Source organism: Rhopalosiphum padi, chromosome 1 (assembly GCF_020882245.1).
Source record: "Rhopalosiphum padi isolate XX-2018 chromosome 1, ASM2088224v1, whole genome shotgun sequence".
In the NCBI taxonomy this organism is placed as follows: domain Eukaryota; kingdom Metazoa; phylum Arthropoda; class Insecta; order Hemiptera; family Aphididae; genus Rhopalosiphum; species Rhopalosiphum padi.
Window position 1 is genome coordinate 15,155,858 of NC_083597.1, and position 23,380 is coordinate 15,179,237.

The 23,380-nt window shown below is 25.1% G+C and overlaps 2 protein-coding genes across 2 annotated transcripts; both read left to right on the forward strand.

The window, feature by feature from the left end:
- The first annotated feature begins 2,781 nt into the window (after window positions 1-2,781).
- On the forward strand, window positions 2,782-11,557 carry LOC132931663 (neuroligin-like protein glit-1). The gene is made up of 13 exons (XM_060997569.1): window positions 2,782-3,320; window positions 3,453-3,728; window positions 3,821-3,967; window positions 4,052-4,205; window positions 4,260-4,471; window positions 4,924-5,091; window positions 5,161-5,362; window positions 5,428-5,603; window positions 5,680-5,866; window positions 5,929-6,034; window positions 6,819-7,014; window positions 7,318-7,433; window positions 7,507-11,557. Exons 1-13 carry the CDS (start codon window positions 3,024-3,026, stop codon window positions 7,757-7,759), a joined length of 2,490 nt encoding a protein of 829 aa, XP_060853552.1. The 5' UTR covers window positions 2,782-3,023; the 3' UTR covers window positions 7,760-11,557.
- Window positions 11,558-13,873: 2,316 nt separating this feature from the next.
- Window positions 13,874-22,387, forward strand: LOC132918444 (odorant receptor 46a-like). Its single transcript, XM_060979666.1, has 8 exons — window positions 13,874-14,033; window positions 15,583-16,337; window positions 16,558-16,648; window positions 16,856-16,955; window positions 17,696-17,815; window positions 17,929-18,087; window positions 19,059-19,156; window positions 22,010-22,387. The coding sequence occupies exons 2-7, from the start codon at window positions 15,605-15,607 to the stop codon at window positions 19,125-19,127; spliced, it is 1,272 nt and encodes a 423-aa protein (XP_060835649.1). The 5' UTR covers window positions 13,874-14,033; window positions 15,583-15,604; the 3' UTR covers window positions 19,128-19,156; window positions 22,010-22,387.
- The last annotated feature ends 993 nt before the right edge of the window (window positions 22,388-23,380 follow it).

Sequence of the window (23,380 nt, forward strand, 5' to 3'; positions counted from 1 at the left end):
AGGTTTTGATGTTGAGGATATCTTTTAACAATTTTCGTACCGTACTAACTACATGATTAATATGTTAAGTCCTGAAGTTCACCTCAAATTTCTATCAAAAATCACCCCAAGGTATTTAATTGATTCAATATGTTCAAGCTTATCACATTTACAAGAATCTAAGGACCTATTACAATTTGAATTGTGTAACACTAATGGATTGTATATTAAACTTTTATTTTTATAAATTTCAAAAAACATATACTTTGATTTTTTAATATTGAGTTCGAGTAAATTATTTACAAACCAGTTATTAATAGTTTCTAAGGCGAGTGTAGCTAATATATTAACTATATTATTTGAGGCACCACTGACTAAAATTAAGGTATCATCAGCAAAATTTATTATTTTAGCATTTAAATTTAAGACAAAATAAACCATTTGTATAGATTATAAAAAATAGAGGTTCTAACACTGTACCTTGTGGGACTCCATAGTTAATTGGTAAAAAATTACTCAAAATATTATCAACTCTTACAGTGGACCTGGTTTAACAATGGTGCAATAGTAGTTCAACAATAGTTTATTTTTTTTGGTATTAATAGACGATAAACCTTTGATTTATAAACTAGGCAAATACTAGGTTTAATGTTGGTTTATTATAAAAATCACTGTTATCTTATTATCATCTAATTTAATTTATTAATGTTTTAAAAACTTGTGCACTTTATACCTAACAAAAATGGATATTATTAATGTACAAAATGTTAGACGCATAATGAATTTAAGAAATTTCTCCCCACTTTCCCAGGTAACTCTTTTTTGTTTATACATTACAAAAAACAATTACGCGATTTAAATTATAATTTTGAATAAATAAAATACCAATAACAAACTCTAAAATAGAATATGAATCTAAATATATTTTACAAAAATTCATAAAATATGACAATAATAATGGCATAAATAAAAACACCTGGAAAAACTGTAACGTTTGTAGAACATAGAATGTATTTTTGTTTTTTGTTTTGTTTTTTTTTTTTTTAGATTGGCGTCAATTAGTAATAGTATGGAAATTTGGGAGGCTCTATGGCTGTTTATAATAAAACTAAGATAATCCACAGTTTTTAAAAACTTAGCCTAGCCCATTTACTATGTTGACTATGAATAATATATCGTTAAACCTGAGTTTAACCGAGGTCTAAGAATTAAACCAAGTTTTTCTAAACTTATGTTAAACCTTAGTTTTCGACAATGACTATGAATAACACTGTAACAGCTTGATATTTTCCAACTAAAAACGACGAGAATAGATCAAGTGTTTTACCACGGACACCAGCATATTCAAGCTTATTGATTAGAATACTATGGTTTACCGAATCAAATGATTTTTTCAGATCAAGTAAGATACCCATTACTTTATTATTATTATCTAAATTTTCCCTTATATATTTATCTGTTTGGACTCATATAAGCGTGCGCAGACTTTAATTTTCGGTCGAGCCTAGAAGAATTAGTGCCCCAATATTTGAACAGTGCCCCTATTTTTTTTTTTGACACATTAACATACTAGGTACATACATTCTAATTGTAATAATTATAAATATTTAAAATTGTATACTATGTATATACCTTTGCAAATAGAATCAAGTTGTATGTGCAATGTGCATACGACATTAATGTGCTAGATATAAGTACTTGTATATTTTTTAAGTTAAAAATAGAATTACATATTATATTAATACATACCTAATGGATGTTTTTATATCTAACTAGCTATACATATAAACTTAGTAGGTAATATATAAATGTGTAATTATGTAATAATTGATAAATTAATTTTCTTATTTTCAAATGCTTATAACATTTAGGTGCCTCGTTCCTATAAAGAGCAGATATCTTAATATAGTGTTTCCCAACTTCTTTTACTGCGGAACCTTTGCAGGACCTTGAACGTTTTGTGAAACCCTCATTTAATTTTTGGAGCTATTGTATGTTGGAATCTTAATTCAAATCAAATGTATCATTAATTAATTTATATTTTCCCAAATTTCTCACGGAACCCTTGGCACCGGCTGACGGAACTCTTAGGTTCCGGGGAACACCAGTTGGGAAATACTGTGACTCAAAAAGGTGTTTGTTGTTCTTTATTATCTATGAATATGGTAAGTTTTTTTTATTGTACACTAGGTCACTATAGCTGACCCGGCAAATGTTGTTTTGCCAAAAAGAAAATACTCTTAGAAAAAAAAACGGCAAAAAAATTCGATACCTTGGGCGAATTCAAACAACGACGGTTCACCACTCTTTACTTTATATAGTGAAACATAATATTAATAGTTAATACCTAATATTCAATATACGACATGTTTCTCCATGTTGGTTCATTTTTTTGGTATTGGCTGGGGGCCCCATTTTAACGATTAATTATGACATATGGACAATTTTATAAGCTAAATCTTGCTGTAGCTTTTTCAATTTGAAAAAACATTCCGGAATTCAAAAAATTAAACATCAAAAAAATTTTTAAAAAAAGGGTTTTTCCAAAATTTTTTTTTTTGTAAAAACCTTCTCCTGGCAATTACGAACAATTAAAAAAAAAATTTGAGCCAAATCGGCCAAGCCGTTCCCAATTGATGAATTGTTATACATTTTTGGCTCCATTTTTATAGGTATCTATAGATTATCTATTTAGTATCCATAATATTATCAGTGTGACTCGAATAACGATGTGATGGTATCAACTTATTGTTGGCTACACCGGTATAAAATGTTAAGAAGATGGCAAATGGGCAAGTCTTACTATAAAAAAATAACAATAACAATTAATACAGGTAGAATATGAAATAGTTTTGATTTTTTTAACGTCCACAAGCCGTAATTAATACATTTTCTCACGCACCTTTCTATGTTTGTGGATAATCCGCTTCAGTTATTAATTGCGTGAGACCGTTATGTGTATACTATTCAAATCGGTCTATTGTAGTTCAGATGTCCGCTGATGGTGTAGTGTTTCTCTGGTGATTGCATCTACAAAATTTGTTATGTTATTTGCTCAGTGTCACGCCCTGTCTACTGCTCTTGTATTTATATTATCTGTGATCACGCTTTCAAATGGCCAGGATTACAGGTACCAAATATACAATAGCCAAAATTATCCGCCCTCACAGAATGCATATGATCGGAATTTGCCACAATCGGCCAATCCTTATAACCCGCTACTAGACCAATACGGTCAACAGAACAACTATCAGCAGAACAGTTACCAGAATCGACAGCCATATAATCAACCCGGTCGTCCTGGAACGCCGTCATATCGACCCAATGGACAAAATTATGCAGTGAGTGTACCTATGTACCTATTAACTTTGGTTTTGCACACATAATAAATAACATATATTTTTTAGTTTTACTGAAATACATTTTGTTATAGTTTCACTTTGACTTACTAATTTATCAACTATTCATTTTAGAGTGATGATATGCTATTGCTTCCTGGGATACTGGGTCGGTGGCGACCAGATTTACAAGGAAAAGAGAGAACCGATTCAAAACAATTGGAAAGAGACGTATTTGTGTCTACAAAATATGGTCAAGTTCAAGGATTTAAAGTGCATCTTTATGATAACCCTCTACCTGAGAATGGTTATAGACCTTTTCAAACACCTGTTGAACGAAAACAAGCTGAAGTAGCTGTGTTCTTAGGCATACCATATGCAGCGCCACCAATTAATGAAGGAAGATTTCGTGTATGTTTAATGATTAATTTTTTTGACTTCTTGTACTTATAAAGTAAAATTATTGATGGTATACTTATAACTTATGTTATACTACTGTTTAGCCACCAAGACCCCATAAAGGTTGGCAGTCACATCAAGCAGTAGATTTTGGAGCTGCATGCCCACAGCCAGCTATTTACACTGGTATTACCAAAGGCGTGCCAAAAGTAGACGAAGACTGTTTATTTTTAAATATATTCATGCCATCGGTAAACAAAATCAATTATTGCAATAATTTGTTCAATATTTAACATACAATTTATTGGTTTTTTTTAAACGGTATGGTCATGCAGACGGGTGTGGCTCCAGCTAAACCGTATCCAGTCATGTTTTACATACATGGTGGTGATTTTGTTCATGGCTCATCAAATTCTTTTCATGGACATATGATGGCAGCATTTTATAATGTTGTCGTTGTAACTATCAATTATAGATTAGGAGCCTTAGGTAATACAAAAATAAAATATTTAAAATTGTTGCAATAATATTTTAATTTTGAAGGATTTTTGAGTACCTGTGATGAAAATTCTCCTGGTAACTATGGGCTTATGGACCAAGCTATGGCCTTACGTTGGGTATATGACAATATCGAATTTTTCAATGGTGATCGTAAATCAATTACTTTGTTCGGACCGGATGCAGGTGCTGCATCAGCAGGATTGTTAATGGTTAATCCCAAGACTAGTTTTATGGTATCAAAAGTTATTGCCCAGGTAAGAAAATGTGTTATTTAAACTATATTTGATTACTTACTAACTTAGCAAATAAATATAAAATTAGCTTAATATTATCCAAAAGTATAGGTGTTTTGAAAAATAATTTTTAAAAATGTATTAGTATGTTGAGCTATTAGAAAAAAAAATAGAATTCAATTCGTAGCAATATTTATTATAATTACCTATTCAAGTTAAAGTTACATAGAACATTACACTTATCAATAAATTAGATGATATAACAAATATAACAAAAAAATTATGTATCTGATTCATATAAAATATGACTAATATGAAATCCTTCTGATAATAATAATAAATAAATAGTATTTTTAATATATACTTGCTTAGTTAATACTGTTTATTAGTCATCATTTATTATGTAATTTTCATATTTACTCTTGTGATTAAAGTTTGTTTATATTGCTTATAATAAATACTTTATTTTCTAGAGTGGTTCAGCTCTTGCAGATTGGGCACTTATAAAAGATAGATGGAGGGCTTTAAATACAACTAAAGTGTATGCAGCTCATATTGGCTGCAGTACTGAATCTACGTGGAAAATTGTTGATTGTTTGAAGCGTGGTAGGAGCTTTTTAGAACTTGGATCAGAATTCAAGGTAATTTATTTAAAAAAAACATTAATTATAAATAAATAGATTTAAAATAGTTTTATTATATTTATTTAGCCTCAAATTGGTTTTAATGCTTGGGGGCCAATAATTGATAATGAATTTTTGGTGCCTAAAAGTGATTGGTATGATGGTTGGCAACAGTCAGATTGGCATTTCATCAATGAATCAGTAAAAAGTGCTATTCAGTTAGGTCATTTTAACAAGGATCTTAGATACTTGAGTGGTGTCACCACTCAAGAAGCAGCATATATATTATGTAAGATTATAAATTAAATTGTTCATGCATAATAATTATTTTACCAATGCCATTTTCATTGACAGTTAATAATAAAACATATACAGTAACTGAAGAGTTCTTCAATAACAAAGTTAAAGAATTAGTTCTTCAGTATAATTATACATTAAATCCATCTGGAGTTTATCAAGCTATAAAATACTTGTATACTTATTGGCCTGATCCGAATAATCCAGATTCAATAAGAACACAGTATATAAATGTAAGATAATTTCAATTCACTTCAAATTAAATAATTTAGACATTTTAATTAATCTTAAATATACTTTTATTTTTAGATGTTGTCAGATTTTTTGTTTGTTGCTCCACATGATGAAATTTCTAAATTACTTGTAGCTGAAAATGTTCCAGTGTATATGTATGTTTTAAATACCACCGTAACAAGTATTCCTTTACCTGAATGGAGACTGTACTCACATGACACTGAATATTATTTCTTGACAGGTGCACCTTTTATGGATAGTGGTATGTTGTTTCTATTTATTTTATATTTTAGTAAATATTACTTAAATTATGTTAATTTTTAGAGTTCTTCCCTCGTATTCCAGTTGTGGATAAAAGAAAATGGTCTGACAATGATCGTAATATGAGTCATTTTTTTATGAAGGCTTATACCAATTTTGCCACTTATGGGTTTGTTATTATTTAAATAATCTATTTAGTATTTTCTATCTTAATATTAATTATTTGCTTTATTAATGGACCAATTAGAGATAAATTTTCTATACCAGCTCAAGGGTACAAAAAAAAAAAAAATACAGTGAAAACTCTTTATAACCAAACTCTTTACAACGAAAAACTCTATATAACGTAAACATTAGATAATAACGGTTGGTTTGCTTTATAACCCATTAGTCAATTCATTCTCTATAACGTATAGTCACTCTCTATAACGAAACAATATTGTATGTTTCATAACAAAATTTACCTGTTAAGTATTATAGATTATAAAAATAATCGGCAAAAATTCTGAAATTTCCAAGAATGATTACATTCTTTCATTATCTACTTTTAATATCGTAATAATACCATTATTATCGATATCAAATATATTCATTTTATTATCGACATAATTTCTAACAAAAATTTTGTTTTTTTTTTTAAAACCTATCACAAAAACTTTCTTTAACGAAAGAAATCTCTTGGTCCTTTCAGATTCGTTATAAAGAGTTTTCACTGTAGTTATAATTTTTTATAAATTTTTATTTAATACTTAATTTACATTAGAGGTATATAGGAATATACAATAATAAAAATAAATTATACATTTTTAAAGAAATATTTAGTGGTATTTTTTACAGTGTTTAATACATTTTAGATCAAAGTGGAGCACCTAACCACCTTTAAAATCAATTCTTCTTTTGCTTATTTCTATAGTAATAATAGTATATTTTATGTTTTTTTTTTTTTTTTTTAGAAATCCAAGCCAGTCTCAGATTTTAGGAATACACTTTGATATGGCATTGAAAAGTGATCTAAAATACTTAAATATAAATTCAACATATAATACAACTATTAAACAAAATTATAGACAAATGGAATCAGCATTTTGGTCAGAATATTTACCTACTGTTATTGGTATTATTGTACCAACATATCCTCCAACCACAGAGGTAAGTGATTTTTAATATGTGCTTTGGGATTGCTCTATTTTTTTTTTTTTTACATGTCTAGTTTTTCAAATATATTGAAGAAATATAACCATGACCTTTTTTTTTATGATAAATCCTTAAACATTTTTGTGTTTGCACTAGTTTTACCTAGAATCGTTTAAAATTGAATTATTTGTTATTGCTTCCAAGTTTAAATACCTTATTTGGTGTTCTTTAGTGACTGGCCCTACTATCCATATAAATAATTAATTAGTATATACCGGATTATTTTATATTTATTTATAATTATTCTTTTAAATATAGTTTTGGTGGGAACCTAAAACTCCAATTCAAGTGGCATTCTGGGGTCTATCTGGCCTCAATATGATTTTAATTGCTCTGACAGTAATACTTTGCATATTGTGGTGTAATGCAAAAAAGTAAGTTTATTAATTATACTTTATTGAATTAATTTGAACATGTAAATAAAATGTTTATTTAATTTTTTTTTAGAACTAAAGATCGTTATTATAATGGTGATGTATTAGTTGTTAGAGAAGAACCAATGGCAATGAGCCATCAAGGCATTGATAATCGTAGTGTGACCAGTAATATTTATGAATATCATGATGCCCCTATTAAGACGTTACATGCTTCACCCAAGAAAACAGCATCTGCTAGTACTTTAAGAACAAACAGTGCAGCTTCTATGCGAGATCATCCCATGGCCATAAATGAAAAACCAGTACCACAAACTCAGGTTTAAACTTTAAACTATTATTGATTTTATAATAGTTTATTAATGTTGTATTTTTAAATATTTTATATTGAGCTAAATTTGTTGAGAATTCAGCCCTTTTAGATATGTAGGGATACTTCTATGATTCCGTCCATTGTTTTGGTTCTCATTCAATATGCTATTTAATATGAATATTTATTATTTTATCTACCGTAATTGTTGATTTAATATGCTACCTACAAAAAAAAAAAATTATCTTTATAATGAGGTATTTCTACTTTGTCAATTTTTTTTATTAATAGTTTGTGTTATATATATGTATTTCTTAAAGCTTTAAAGAATGATTCAAATACATTTTCCGTAGGTTGTACTGAGTGTTTCACTGTTCCTGAAGTGGGGACTTTAATATGTCAGTACATGTTTTAATGTTATATTAGTTTTTGACATGTTTCCAAGGTGTTAGTTATTGGGTTAATGAAATTTTCCAAATAAATAATTGTCTTATGAATAAATCCATATTAATTTAAAGTTGAGTATTCACGCCTCTTATTGGAATATATAGAAATACCTTGTACATATTCATTTGAAATGATTTGTGGTTAGGTATTTTTATCTTGCTTTTCTTCTTTGAAAAACGTCTTTCTAAAATACCACAATGCTTGCAACATAAGCCTAAAATCCATAGTCTTTGAAATTGTTATCCATAATTTTGATTATTTACCATCTTGTCTCAATTCAAACTATCTTCATCTTAGTCTAGCTTGCAATCTCTAAGACATAATCTTTTGTGAATATATTTTATTTTACTTTGGAACAAAGATTCATGTATTTGCATAATTATGCCAGGATCTTCCATTTTTTCACGATTTTTAAATTCAGTTACTGCTACGTCTCAACATAAATTGTACCAGTCGATTATAGTTGGTCTTGATATTTTTATAAACACCTTGGCTTGCATTATCTTTATTTGAAATACCCAATATCAAAAAAGTTCTACAATATCACACACATTTAAACCATTATTATATTTTCTATTTCAATTATGCTATTTGTATCCCTAAAGGTAAAAAAGGTATTTCTTTTGTATATTGAATGAAATATTTGGCACCCTATTTTAGTACATCGCAAAAATATGTTTTTTCAAATGTTTCTTTTTGAATTTGTTTCCTACTATTTTTAAAAACTTCTTTCTATTCACCACCAAAAATTGTTTGGTTTTTAATTTTAGTAGATGTTTTTTCATTAGATAATAAATTATGGTTTTTTAAAATACGTACACACATTTCTTTATTTTGAGTGATTTGTTGATACAATTAATAGTTGAAACATTCATACTAACAATTAAGAAGTAATAATTATATAATAACACAAATAATCACAGTCAAACTACATATAATCAATATGACTCACAAATACTTACTTATTAATTTAATTTATGTTTTAATAACCTTAATTTTAATTTAAAAATAATAAAGTTTATGTAGGTATATAGAGTAGATAGCATATTAAACTGCCAAATCTACAATAGATAGCATAATATTGAATGAGTACCATTGTTTTTTGTTAGTGAAAAATAAGTTATTTTGTTATGGTAGATTTATGTTTTTTTTAGGTGCCTTCTCTATTAAGTAGCTATATTCCATGTATACCATTATTCCGTCCAATTCAATTGTTCTATACATTAGAATTTTTATTAGTAAACTATCCGTCCAGGAATATATTCAAATATTTTGTTTGAGGTATTAAATATATTTATATTAAGTTTAAACAAGTTTATTTTAATTACATATTAATTTTTATTTATGACACATTGTGATGCACGATACTTAAAATTTTACATAAACATTTATTTTTAAAAATAATTTGACTATGTCTTAAAATATTACATTATTGTGTTTTCTAACTTAAACCAAAATACATTTTTATTTATTAATTTTTATTGAAATATGTGTGAATTATGCTCACTAATTACTGAATAAATAAATAATTTAATAAATGTTATGTTCACGATCAATTAATTGATTTTATTGTTGTAAGCATAAAGAAATACAATTATTAAAGTAATAGTAATAAATTAAAATTTATGTGATATATATAAATTATAAACCTACAGGTTGGCTCTCAAAAACAAATTTAACTTTTTCATTAATGTAACTTTAAAAAGAAAACATTTTAGTTATTAGTAGTGTTTTTAAGTCACGGAATACATCATTGTTTGTTAACATTTTTGAGCTTTTTTAATCAGTTCTGTATATAAATCACATAATTCTAATTTTTATTTTATTATACACTTTTATTAAGTATTTAATTGCTTAAATATTTATTTTCTATTTATTTTCTAAATGTTTTATCAATGTTAAAATCTTGAAAACATATTTTTGTAACATATCTTAGTCATTTAATTAAATATTTTTAATAATAAAACAAATAACATTCAATTCAGACATTAATACATTGGTATAAAAATTTGAATTATTAAAATTTTATTGTTTTTTAAAAATGATATCAGTTATAGAATTATAAATAATGCTGTAAGCAGAATAACTATTTGTACCTTTAAGGTTTTAATATTTAGTATATTGACCAATATTTAAACTATTATTTGTTACCAAAAATATGTATAGAAATTGAAAACAAAGAAATATTAAAGTTGATAGTAAGATCTCATATGAAATTATAATATTATAAGTTATTAGTATCTTGGTTTTGTATAAAAAAAATATAAAAATAATAGTTAATGTTTTTCAGATTAGTATTTAATGTTCAATTACTTGTTTTAACAAGGAATAATTAATATATTGTGATTAAAGTGATTTTGATTATTGTAGTTATGACAATATGATTTTCAATTAATTGTATTCAATGAAAAATATAACAGAGTTCATTGTAAAACAATAAATAGATTTTACTTAAGTGGTTATATAAAAACATTCTATTTTAATTTTTAGTGAATGTATTTAGAAGGATTTATTTCATCATCACTTATATTAGTTTATATTTTTATACTCATTGAAAAGTTATTTAACATCCATTATGATATAATTACAAATAGAATTATTATTTAACTAATTATTTATTTAAATTAATGTTGTATAATTAATGCCGATCTATTATAATTAAGCATGGACCATCAATATAAGTTTTATGTTATTAAATATGGACAACATGTCAGTTAAAATGACTATAGTCTTCGAGTTTTTATTTCTAAAAATTTAAATTTCATCAAAAAACTATAGTATGTATATGTTTTTAAATTTAGTGTCGCATGTATTTATTATAGTAAATATGATTTGGATAGCTCTTTCATTTCCATCAAATACAAATTAAATATTAAGTTTGTTTTTAATTTTTATCATTTAATAAGTAATATTTTTGTATAAACGATCTGATATTTTTTTATTAAATCTATATAATATAATTTATGTAAAAATAATATTTTTTTATTTTTTGATTATATAAATTATTTTGTAGTGCTACGTCTTTATTTATGAAATGTATGTTTGATCAAATTAATTTTTAAAAAATATTTTCCAAACAAAGAATGATTGTAATGTGTTCAATAGTTATAGTATTAATAATTTAAAATTTTTTTGAAAGAAATAATTTTATAAAGTATTTTGTTTTATATTTATATTTTCATTTTATTAAAAAGTATTTTTTATATGCATTATTTTATAACTAATTAATTAAAGGATAGTTATTTTTATATAATGATAAAAAAATATCACTTTTTTGAATACATGTATTTATGTCATTTAATTTTTTATAAAATGACATGTATTATAATATACATAATACATATATTAATACATTTTTAGTAATTATTGTTTGGAAGTTCTTAATAATTCATTGGAAATACCTATGATTTGATTAACATTGTTTGCCTATTGACAGTCGTTTCAATATTATAAAATATGTTTATAGTGAGAACAATGTGTATTTAATGTGAGCAAATTAGTTCTGTCTCAGTGTTTATGGTATGTATTATATGGCTTATATTTTAGCCATTGCCTATAAGGAAATTGACTATTTGCTAAGAAAAGCCTATGTAAGTGTTAGAGATGCAGTTTGTACGTTTTCTAACTTAGGAGGACAAACAAACTCATACAAATAGAGAAAGGCTGAGCTACTTTAATCATATTGGTAATGGGACCTCGTGTAATGTGATGCAAAGTTATTGAATGCTATAAGCTATTCTAATTTAACATAATGTTTTCTGATGATCAATAGACTGTTAGGTGCCGGCTTATGAATTTATGATTCACTGCATTCACAACAATATATTTTATATAATGTACACAATAAAACATTATTTCATAATTAGAATTGTGTATTAATGTTTTAGATTTATCAATCATCACCTTTTGGGGCAATTAAATAGTTTTGCTTTAAAAATGCGATTTTCAATTTTAGGGGTGAATTCTGGTTGCAAATAGAATTTACGGTACTTTAGACTTTTAGAGTAATGTTTCCTAAAATTTTTTTTATTATACTTTGATTAATTATATTATTAAAAATTATTTAAAAAAAAAAAAAGGTTTCATGAAACATAAACTATTTCTCAAGGGTACTGTGGTTGTAAAAGTTTGGAAACCGCTGCTTTAAAGCATCAAAAGTAAAAAATTGGAAAAAAATAATTAAGAATAAACAAACATTTTTATTCCAAACCAATTTTTGACAAAATTAATTTTTTCATTTTAGTATGATTCAAAAAAGAATAACCACTAACTTTTGAAGTTTTCACCAAATGTTTATATTATCATTTTCTATACATGCTATTATACATGGTATTTTCATAATATTCTGACCATTTTTTGATTATTTATAAACCATAATTTTTTTTTAATTGTCAATAAAAATGTATTACGTCTTCTCTGATATTTCCCTGAGTTGACACATTCATAAGAAATGTAATATATACTAAATTATTGTCCGCATTATCCACATAATTTTTTTTTTTTTTTTTTCGTATGGCGTATTCAGTTCGGGAGTAAGCCCGGCGCCTGATTGGCAGAATTTTTAATGGGGCACCCGTAGGTTTCTGCCATGCCCCGGGGTGGGGGGATGGCAGCACTTGTTCTCCGGACACCGTGACTTACCCGGAGAAAAATGCCGCCCAGTGGCCGAGGATCGAACCGGATCCAGCTGCTCCGCAGCCGACGAATTAGACCGCTCGGCCACCCCGTCCCATCCACATAATAAACATATGAGTCCCTGGCCTGTTGTATACCGTATACTAGTAATATATTATCATATGTTTATCCACATAATAAACATATGATAATATATTACTAGTATACGGTATACAACAGGCCAGGGACGTATTTAGAAATGTCTTTTTTTTGGGGGGGGGGAGGGAGCACAACAAACAAAAAGTTCAAATTTGCGTACATGGGGCGTAGAGTTGTAAAATATCTCATATAATAAAAATAAGTATAAAATACGGTGAATGGGGGGGGGGGGGCACGGGCCCCATGGGTTCTCCCTTAAATACGCCTCTGTAACAGGCACAATTTTTTTTTATATGCATTTAAAATTCAAATGGTTATTTTATAACAATTTTAAAAATTACTATTTACAAGTAGAAAAAATGTAGAAAAAACTTATAAAATCTTTAATTTTTTAAGTTAAGGGTTGAAAATGTATTATTATTAATAATGTATTTAAAATGTATTATTTTATTACCGTTGGATATTTATCAGTCTAATTGTTTTGTTGCACACAATATCAATATATTGTATAGAGGAAAAATCGGAGTGTGTTATTATTATTGTAAAAAAAAGTTTAAATGTGAATAATTAACAATCAAAAAGTATAATTTTAGTAAATTTTAAAAGTATATTTTTTGAATCATGCCAAATAGTGTCGTATTAGTTATCAGTAACTAAGTAAGTATGAATTATTTATCAGTGATGATTTATTATCATTATATAGTTTTTTTTAATTGAATGTTTATCTTTTAGAGTTATAAATTATTCTGGTCATGCCAAAAGTCTATGTTATTTTGTTGTTGTTTATGTTTTTTATTTGTGTTAAATTTACGTAGAGTGACAAGGACAAAATAATTTATACTTATTTTTTGCATTATGTAGAGGATAAAGTTTTTTTACATAGTTTATTTTAATGTTGAGCAGACTTTGGATAGGTCAGGACATTATTAGCCAAGTTAAGACCAGCTAGTCTATGGCTGTCTGTGATTTCATATTTCTTATTTTTTCTATGATGAATTTGTGTGTAAAAACGAACTGTTGAACGGTAATCATATAATATTTTGTGTTGTACGTAAAGTTGTCTCGTATAGGTACGTTATTTTATATTATAATTTTAGTCGAGTTACGTAGTTGTTCGTTATACTGCTGTTATTTATGAATTCAAACGGTGATACAAACATTCATCAATATTAGTACTTATAATGATATAAAAACTAAAAAATTGATGTTCTTGGGATCTCTTCTTGTTTGATTTATTTGTTTTTAGTTCCTCTAAAGTAATTAATGTTACATACTACATAATATTAGCGATAAACATAAAAGTATAAATTAATTTATTTTAGAGATAAAATGTACAGTTTCTGTTATCTATATGAATAAAAATAATAAAAATAAATTCCATTAAAATATTTGAAATAAATAAATCTATGTGTTATTAGAGTAGTATATTATTCAAGTATAATGCATATTTCTGTATGACTTTAGACGAATTGCAAAAAAAATATGTCGTGTATTTTAAAATATTTCCCGTATTACTAACCTACAGAAGTAAAAAAAAGTATTAATTTTTCTATATAATTAGTGTAATATATAAAATACTTGATCATGTATTTATTTTAAATACTAAAGCTATAGACGCAAATTAATTTTTTTAAAACAATTTACTTTTAATTTTATGTATTTGTATGTTCACAGGACTTATCAGCAGGTAGATTTTAAAAATTTAAAGAGGAATATCCCACTCAACACCATTTATTTTTTCCACGTATACAAACCTTTATTTTTTTCAAAATTAATTTGATTTTGTGTTACACGGAAAAATAAATAGTGTTGAAGTCGATGTTTCTGTTTGAACTCTTAAAATTTCCCTGTTAAAAAGTGCTGCAAACATACATTATGGTTTTTAAAAATCAGTGTTTTTTGGTGTTACGGGGAAAAAAATTAGCTTGAGCGGGATAGGTACTCCCCCTTGAAATTTTTAAAATATCTGCTGAAAAGTGCTGTGAAAATGTAAATACATACTACTCAATACTCATATTGGTTTACTAGATTTATTAAAAATTTTACCCATATTAATTAAACCTTAAATACTTATAAATAAAAAATATATTTTCTAATATTTGATATTTATGATTATGTATTTAGATACACAGAAAAATATTCTAATTCAGCTTATGAAATAGTTATAAATTTATCATATTATTAATAATAAATAATAATTCAAGTTATGAAATTGGTCATTTATAAATCAAAAGTTTTAACGATTTTATCAACAAATTTAATTGATAAAAAAATAATAAGGCTTGTATAAGATATTATAACTGTATGTACCTTGGTATGAATTAATTGTTATAACTTATAAAATTTTCTTATATTTAAAATTAAATTATTAACGGGATTAAATTATAGTATTCAACTTTAAACTCGATTAAAAACACATATTATAATCGTCAATTACTTACTTTTAGCTTACGTTAAAAAGGTTTAGAGTTATGCCTACATTAACTTGTCCAGTGGTTTATTCCCCTTTAATAATTCATCTCCTCACCAGTCATTTTTTTTTTTTAACAAGCTTTCAGTCGGTCAATTATTGTCAAGTAAAAATATCTTATTTGATTTGTATATTTTTGTTGCCAATAGGCGATTTTTATAAACACCGAAAATGGATTCAAAACATGAAAAACAATACATTTTCAATATGAACTTGGCAAGAATTATGGGCTTATATCAAATTTTAACTCCAACTTCCACTAAAATTTGTGGCTACAACATATATCACACTGTTATTGTGGTTTTTGGATCATTTATGCTCGCCATATCGATGTTGTTTCCAATTGGTTTGCTTTATTTAAGAAATGATATAATTGCGCTTATGTACTACATGGGTTGCATAAGCAATTTTGTATTATCCAGTTACAAAATGGGTAATATTCTTTATTATTCCAAGGATATATGGAAATGCATTGACGTCACAAGCTTTTACTTTATTTCATACAAACACTACGATAGAAATGTATTTAAAAAATGGCAAACACGATCTATACGAGTTACTTACTTATATATTGTAATAGCGTTATTCGCTTTTTTTTGTTGGATTTTTAGTCCATGCGTCATGAATAAATCTATCATTACTATTAGAAATATTGACGGTTCATACAGTAAATACCGAATGAATATTTTTAATATATATTTAATAGCATCGCATGAAACATATAACACGTATTTTTACATATTTTATATTATTGAAATAATAGTTAGTGTTTGCTATGTATATTTCACTATAATATTTGATGTTTTAATGCTTCTGATATGTTTTGCAATATCTTACCAACTGGAAACAATTAGTAATACAATCGAATCATTTGGCTACGAAAAATGTACGCAGAATAATATCAGTGCGTATGAGGTTTATTTTTTACTATCTAATACAAATTAATTATAATTATAATTGTTATTATAAAACTATAATTTAGTATAATACTCATATAATATTTTTCGAATATATTTGTTGTGATTAATACTATTAATAATTAATTTAAAGATTGTATAATATTGAATAAGGTATTATTTAGTGTATGTGTACTCGTATTTATAATAAATGTATAATCTTTACAGGCAATGGTAATTCAATGCAATTAGAGAAGAAATGTGACATAATATACAATGATTTAATAACGATATTGGCAGACCACCAAAACGTTATAAAGTGAGCGATATTTTCGCTTATAATTTAAAAATAATTACAAATTATACTTTATGATTCCAATAATCCAAACCAAACTACAGCCTTGATTTTTTTAACCCGGAAAATGACGAGTTCAGAAGATTTTCAGCGACATTTATTTCAAATTTAATTAGTTTCTAAGTAATACTCGTTCTTATCAATTATTTGTATTGTTTCTAATTTTTACAGAAAGTTAAAGGATTTTTATAACATGTTCCGGTTAGTAACGCTAACTCAAATATTTATAGCTTCAAGTTCACACGTATTTATTTGGTCTATAGCTGCAATGGTAAGTTGGGAACTATTCTTTAAAAGTATTAATATGATATTTTAAAATTGATCTTGCTAATTCTTTATTGTTTCTAAAAAAAATGTAGGTATTAAATATTTCCTAGTAGGTATTATATTTTGTATGTATTTTTGTAATTTTTTTTTTATTTTTAAAGGGATGATGCTTTTAAAAGGTGAAACTAAGCATATAAATAAATAATATTTTTAGTTATTACAAGATATTGTCGTATAAGTGTACAACAATAAGTTTTTAGAAGAGTAAAATATTTTACGAAATAGAGTGATTAAGTTTACAAGTGGGAAATCATAGAACTGATACACCTTTGGCAATGATTAATCGAAACTTTTTTTTTATTTACCAGTTTTGTTATAAACAGATATTCTGATGTGTTATATCGTGACAAAAAATGGAATTTTTATTTCAAAAGAAAAGTATTAAAGTTTACTATTTTCGCTGCTTTTGAATATTTTTTATTTTGATTTAATGGTTATAAATTTAGAATATTATTTTTTGAGTTGAAATTACAAAAATGTATCATTGATACATTCATCAATGATTAGAGGTGTTCTATTTTTGTCACGACAAATATTTGTTACGCATCTTTCCATAGTCCATACTTCATTGTTAAATTGTTAAAAGGTCATCTTTTATATAAATAAAATATCTGTCATAAGAAATCATACAAAATGAGCGCAAATAAACACATATAAACACATATTTATATTTTATATTTTTAGAGCACTGATGGAGGTGATAATGCAGATTCAATATTGTCATTTAAGCTATTCATTGTACTCCCTCTTATAAATTTTCAATTATTTATGACTTGTAGTTTATTTGGAACTATAAATGAAAAAGTAATTATAAAGTTGTATTATTTTTTGAAGTTTGTTTTACTATATCACTATAAAAATGTATTTTATATGTATATATTTGATTTAACATATGTGTTTTAAATTTTAATATTTAGAAAGATTCGATCATTTTTGCATTATATAGCAGCAACTGGACTAATATGGATTTAAAAACCAAAAAAATTATTTTGTTTGGTTTGATAATAAATAATGCCAACCAGTTAAAAATGAAGTTTACGAATACCAAAATTGTTAACTTGGAAATGTTTAGTCATGTGAGTATAAAAATAAGAACAAATGTATAATGTAATATAATAATTTGTCTTTTTTTAGTATAATTAGGAAAGATTACTAAAAAGTTAGTACTAAAGTTATTACTATCTCATATTATTAGCTAAAAAGCTGTTCATATAGCAGTTGAAAATATCGTTTAATATTATAGTTACAAATAATTTTTTTTATCTTTTTGAGGTTCAAATTTTGAAATTATTTTGGTTATTTTTTGTAATTATAAAAATATTAATTTTTTAGATTTAAAAATTTCCATCATACGTTTTTTTCAATACACAATTAAATTTTCAAAATATTTAGATTAATTGTATTTTATTATTAAGCTGTTTATGTTGAGAAATTATTTACACTATTTTATATGGTAAATCGTCATTGTCTTTATAAGTTAAAATTTATATATATTTTTTATTTTTTAACAAAAATGAGTTAAATCTATCGAATAAAGAAATTTATAATAATGATTTAAATATAATAATATGTAAAACATAAACAATCATTAGAAATAGATTCTGATTTTTCATTTTGTGCCGTTCATTATGTACGATATAGGTATAATAATTTATAATTTAATTAAAATTCAATTCATCCATTACAATTTATAATGATCTATAACATTCTATAAGTCATTGGAAACGTGTTTTTCGTTTTTTTTTTTAAATATTTGAATATTTGAATATTGTAAATTATTTTATTTCATTGCTAATAGATACTGCATAAAAATGTTTATCAATATCAAGTACCTATTAGTAAAAATTATATAAATTTTATTATTAAAAATAATAAATATATTACAATACCTATATGTTTATAAAAGCCATATTATTATTTTATCAAAAATGTAGCACATTAAGTTTATGATTATAGTTATTTACGTATAAAGATTGTGTTACGTATAATCGTAAATAAGTTGATTTAATAAATAAATTGAATTAATATTAATTTTTTTTCTTCACAGACGATGCGTTTTTGTTATTCAATATTTTCAATGCTAATAAATTATAATAATAAAAATAAAATGAATTAGAATTTTAATTGTTTGATAATTTACTTTAAGTAAGTACCTAGTTAAATTTAGTTAAAATATATTATAATATTATTTATTACGAAAATTGTATTATTGTTATAATTTATTTATTATTTATGATTTAATTATTATGTATAGGTTATTATTTTTAAGATTACATATTTATTTAATAATTTGATTTAAATTAATTTTGATGGTGTTTAATTAGTTACATTATATAATATGTTATGTATATTATGTTGATGGTTTTTCAACATAATTTTACCTAAACCTAATATTTACTTTAATATGATGTATTTAAAACTATCATTAAAAAATTAACTTCAAGATCAATTTTTTTATACATATGTAAAATAATGATCCTAGTTACCAATTTTAAATAGTAACATATAATTATATAATATATTTTTACAGTAAAATAAGCCTTATACAAGCATTCAGCTATCCAATAAAATACTATAGTTTAATCTAAACTTTGAATTGATTAATTTAATCAAAAATTATAAAATATTTTAAATTTTTGTTTGAATTAATCAACTATGTTTAGAAAATGATTTTTAATAGTGAATGTCGCAAACATAAATAATGATTTTTTTGATATTGCATGTTGATATCATTCGTTAATAGTTTAAAAAAAAGAATTCATATCCGCACAACTATTGGCTTGGAGAATCAATTCTCTTTAGTTGTAACAGTAATTTTGTTTTATGAAATAATGTTGTAGTTAAAATTGTATTTAATAAATAATAATAATAATAAAAAAAGGATAATTTATTTAAGCCTTAAAGTATTGTTTGAGTGAATTGAATTACAGGGTAGGTTAATAGTTAAGGTAATAAATTAACCTATTAATAACTAACCACTTCTATAATCATAATCTTGCAGTATTTGCACGGTTGTTAAAAATGTCAGGTACTTATAACCTATGCAAATACGACCTCAGACAAAGAATAAATAACATATATTAGTATATTACGACAACATTATATGTACTTAGGATTTTGATGTCCCTCGAAAAATTTTGGGATTTCTAATGTGGCCCTTAAAAAATATTAATTAATGATCTCTGTTTTATTATATGCACTCATTTTTCTTGGTTTCTTTCTTCTATTTTATAAAAATACTTAAGAACTAAGAGCTTTGGGAAGGAGTAGTGTGGTGATTCATAAAGAGGGGACGTGAGTACAGTATTAGGATTTAGGTAATGTTTGAGCAGTGAACTTTATATTTTGCACATCCTTTGTATAGTTGAAGGTATGATCACCTGCGTAAAAGGTGCTCTTGGCTGGGCTGCTTTTGTCTTAGGTGTAAATATTTGAGTGGTGATCGTTGTGTCCGCATAGGTTTAACAGTTGAATTTATATTGGATTTTGTATGTGATGGACGCAAAAAATACTAAGGAAAAACGGAAATGTTGACATAAAACCAATATTTGATAAAACCGATTTTGTAAAAAAAAAAAAACGAATAACTGTAGATATTTTAAATTTATATTATACACAATTTTATACATAATACCATTTTTAAAAAAATATTTTAACGCTTTTTTTAGCAATTTGTAGACATTTGACATTTTTTGTTGTTGTAAATTTATTGATTTTATCGTTCAGTCGAATAATAAAAATTGAATACAAAAACCTTCATAAACAGCTCATACAGGTACAAAAAAATCTAAAAATATAACTCAATTTTTTTTATAGACATTTAAAGCTTATATTTTTGACGACATTTGAGATTTAAATAAAGAATAACAATTATTGTAGTTTCTTTGTAACTAAAAAAAATATTTAAACGATTTTAAACTTGTATATACTTAATATATTATTATATTTTATATATACAATGATATTTTAAAAACATTTAGATTAATTTTATGCTGCTGTCTATTTATAGATTAGGTTTACCATATTACTATTAAAAAAATTAAATTACTAGGTATAATAATGATTACTTATCAGATCCTGTCTACTCAAAATTGTTTTTTATTATATGCAATGATTAATTTTATTATTGAATTTAAATTTTAAAAATCCAATAGTGATTTATTTATTAACACACTATCGGCTTCTATATTGTACAGCAGAGTGGTTATTTACTTGTATTTATTTTTATTAACATGTTAAATTTAGTTTAAAAAGATTTATTTTTCTTTTAAATGCCGCGATTTAATTAGTTGCCCTAGTTTTGAAACAACTATTATTTTAAACTTTGATAACAAAACAAAACAAAAAAACTTGTTAATTAATAGTTAAAATTGTAGGATTATTAATTGTTAATGGTATAGCGTGATGAATATATAAGTAGGTGAATGGAGGCGTTTCACTTTACAAGTTTTCATTGTCAGTCGAATTCAAAGTTTCTATCTTATTAACAAATCATGACTAACTGCAGTAGTGCTATTAATATGTTAGAAAATAATTTTATTGCATAAACGGTATAACGAGAATAGAGAGGTTGTTTTAGTTGGGGTTGTGGTTATTTTTAGAATTTGATTATTAAATTGTTTTTTTCATCGTGTAAAAGTATTAAACACATGGGGTATATAAATATTGTACATTTGATTACCATATCATATATATATATATTATGATGTATGAATCGTGTTACGGACTCATGGAGTACATCGATATATGTAATTTTAATGTCAAACGTATACTTATTATTAATCAGATTCTGATAGTAATACACTTGTTAAGTTGACGTTTCAATTTGATAAACATAATCATTGTTGGAAATCAAAATTTTAATATTGTATAACATTGATTGTATTATATATAACTTTTATGTGTGTATTAACGATCTGTAAATGTATACTTTTTTTTATAATATCAGCGATGTTAACATTAATTTAGTACCTGTAAATTTTATAATTATTTTTGCAGTTGAATAAAGCGTAATTGTGGAATTTACATATTATACCCACAGGGCACAGATTTCTACATAGCAAACTCCCGCTATCACACTTGATCTATAAATCGACTACCTATAAATATTAGTGGAATATACATGCTACGACGTGCACGGGAGTGCGTTACGGATGTGTATGATACAATTATGCATAGACCTTTTTTTTACTATTATGATTGCATGCGTAACCAAACTTAGGTGTCGCTTGTTTACACCAAAAATTACCTAACCGTTATGTGCCAGATTAGAAGAAATGCCAATTTTTTTAATTATACGATTTTAATACTTGGGACTTCTTATTATTTTACATATTATACTTAATTACTAAACACTAATAAACTTAATTAGGTAGGTATTTTGTATTTAGATTTTAGACACTGAATATAATAATAATATTATTTTGTTTATTTTATCTATATTTTATTCCTAAAAACAAATACAATTAATTATTTGGTGTTTGTACACTGAATATGAGTATAATATTATAATAATTACCTATGTTTATTAATAAAATAAAAAGTATTAATTTAAAGATTATTGGATTTACTATTGTAATACATTGTTCTGATAAAAATTTGTCGTTGCTGTTGAAATTGAAAAAAAAAACTGAAAAACAGTTGAAAGTAATAAAATAAAAAATATATTACCTACCTATAAGTACAAAATTTTAATGAATGGAAAAAACTGAGAAAAAATATGATTGACAAACATAAACGAAATGAAAAATTAATTATAAAATACCAACAAGATGAAATAAGAAAAAACGAGTTTGCAAAAATGATATCAAACCGTTATGCAAAAAAATAGGTCACGAATAAAAAATAAAAAATACATTTATAATTATATACTTATAATAGGTAGGTAATATATTTTTAATTTATATTTTATTTTTTATTCAATTTATGTTGAAAAAATTGAACTTAAGGTTTCAAAACGAAATCTATACAATATTATACTCGTATAACAAAATCTTACGAAATGTTGTTTTAATAAAATATTACATGGCATGCAATTCGGACAGACCCCTCTAAGAGATGACTTGAAATTTAGTTATTCCAATTTATGTTTATTTTTTTTGGCGTGCATTTCGGATTCATCGATTTTAATTTATAATCAGTTTTGAATGGGTGAAGAGCAACATTTGTATGTAAATGTCTAGTGGGTAAAGTAATTTACACCAAATCGACTCAAATTAAAAAAAATATTGACCAAAATAGGCGAAGTATAATTTTAATTTACACCACTTATAGATAGCTGTATCTAAAATCGTAAACTATAATGTAATTAAAATCGATGCCACACTTGTTGTCTTACGTATTAGTGTTTTTGTAATTTTATTTTTAATT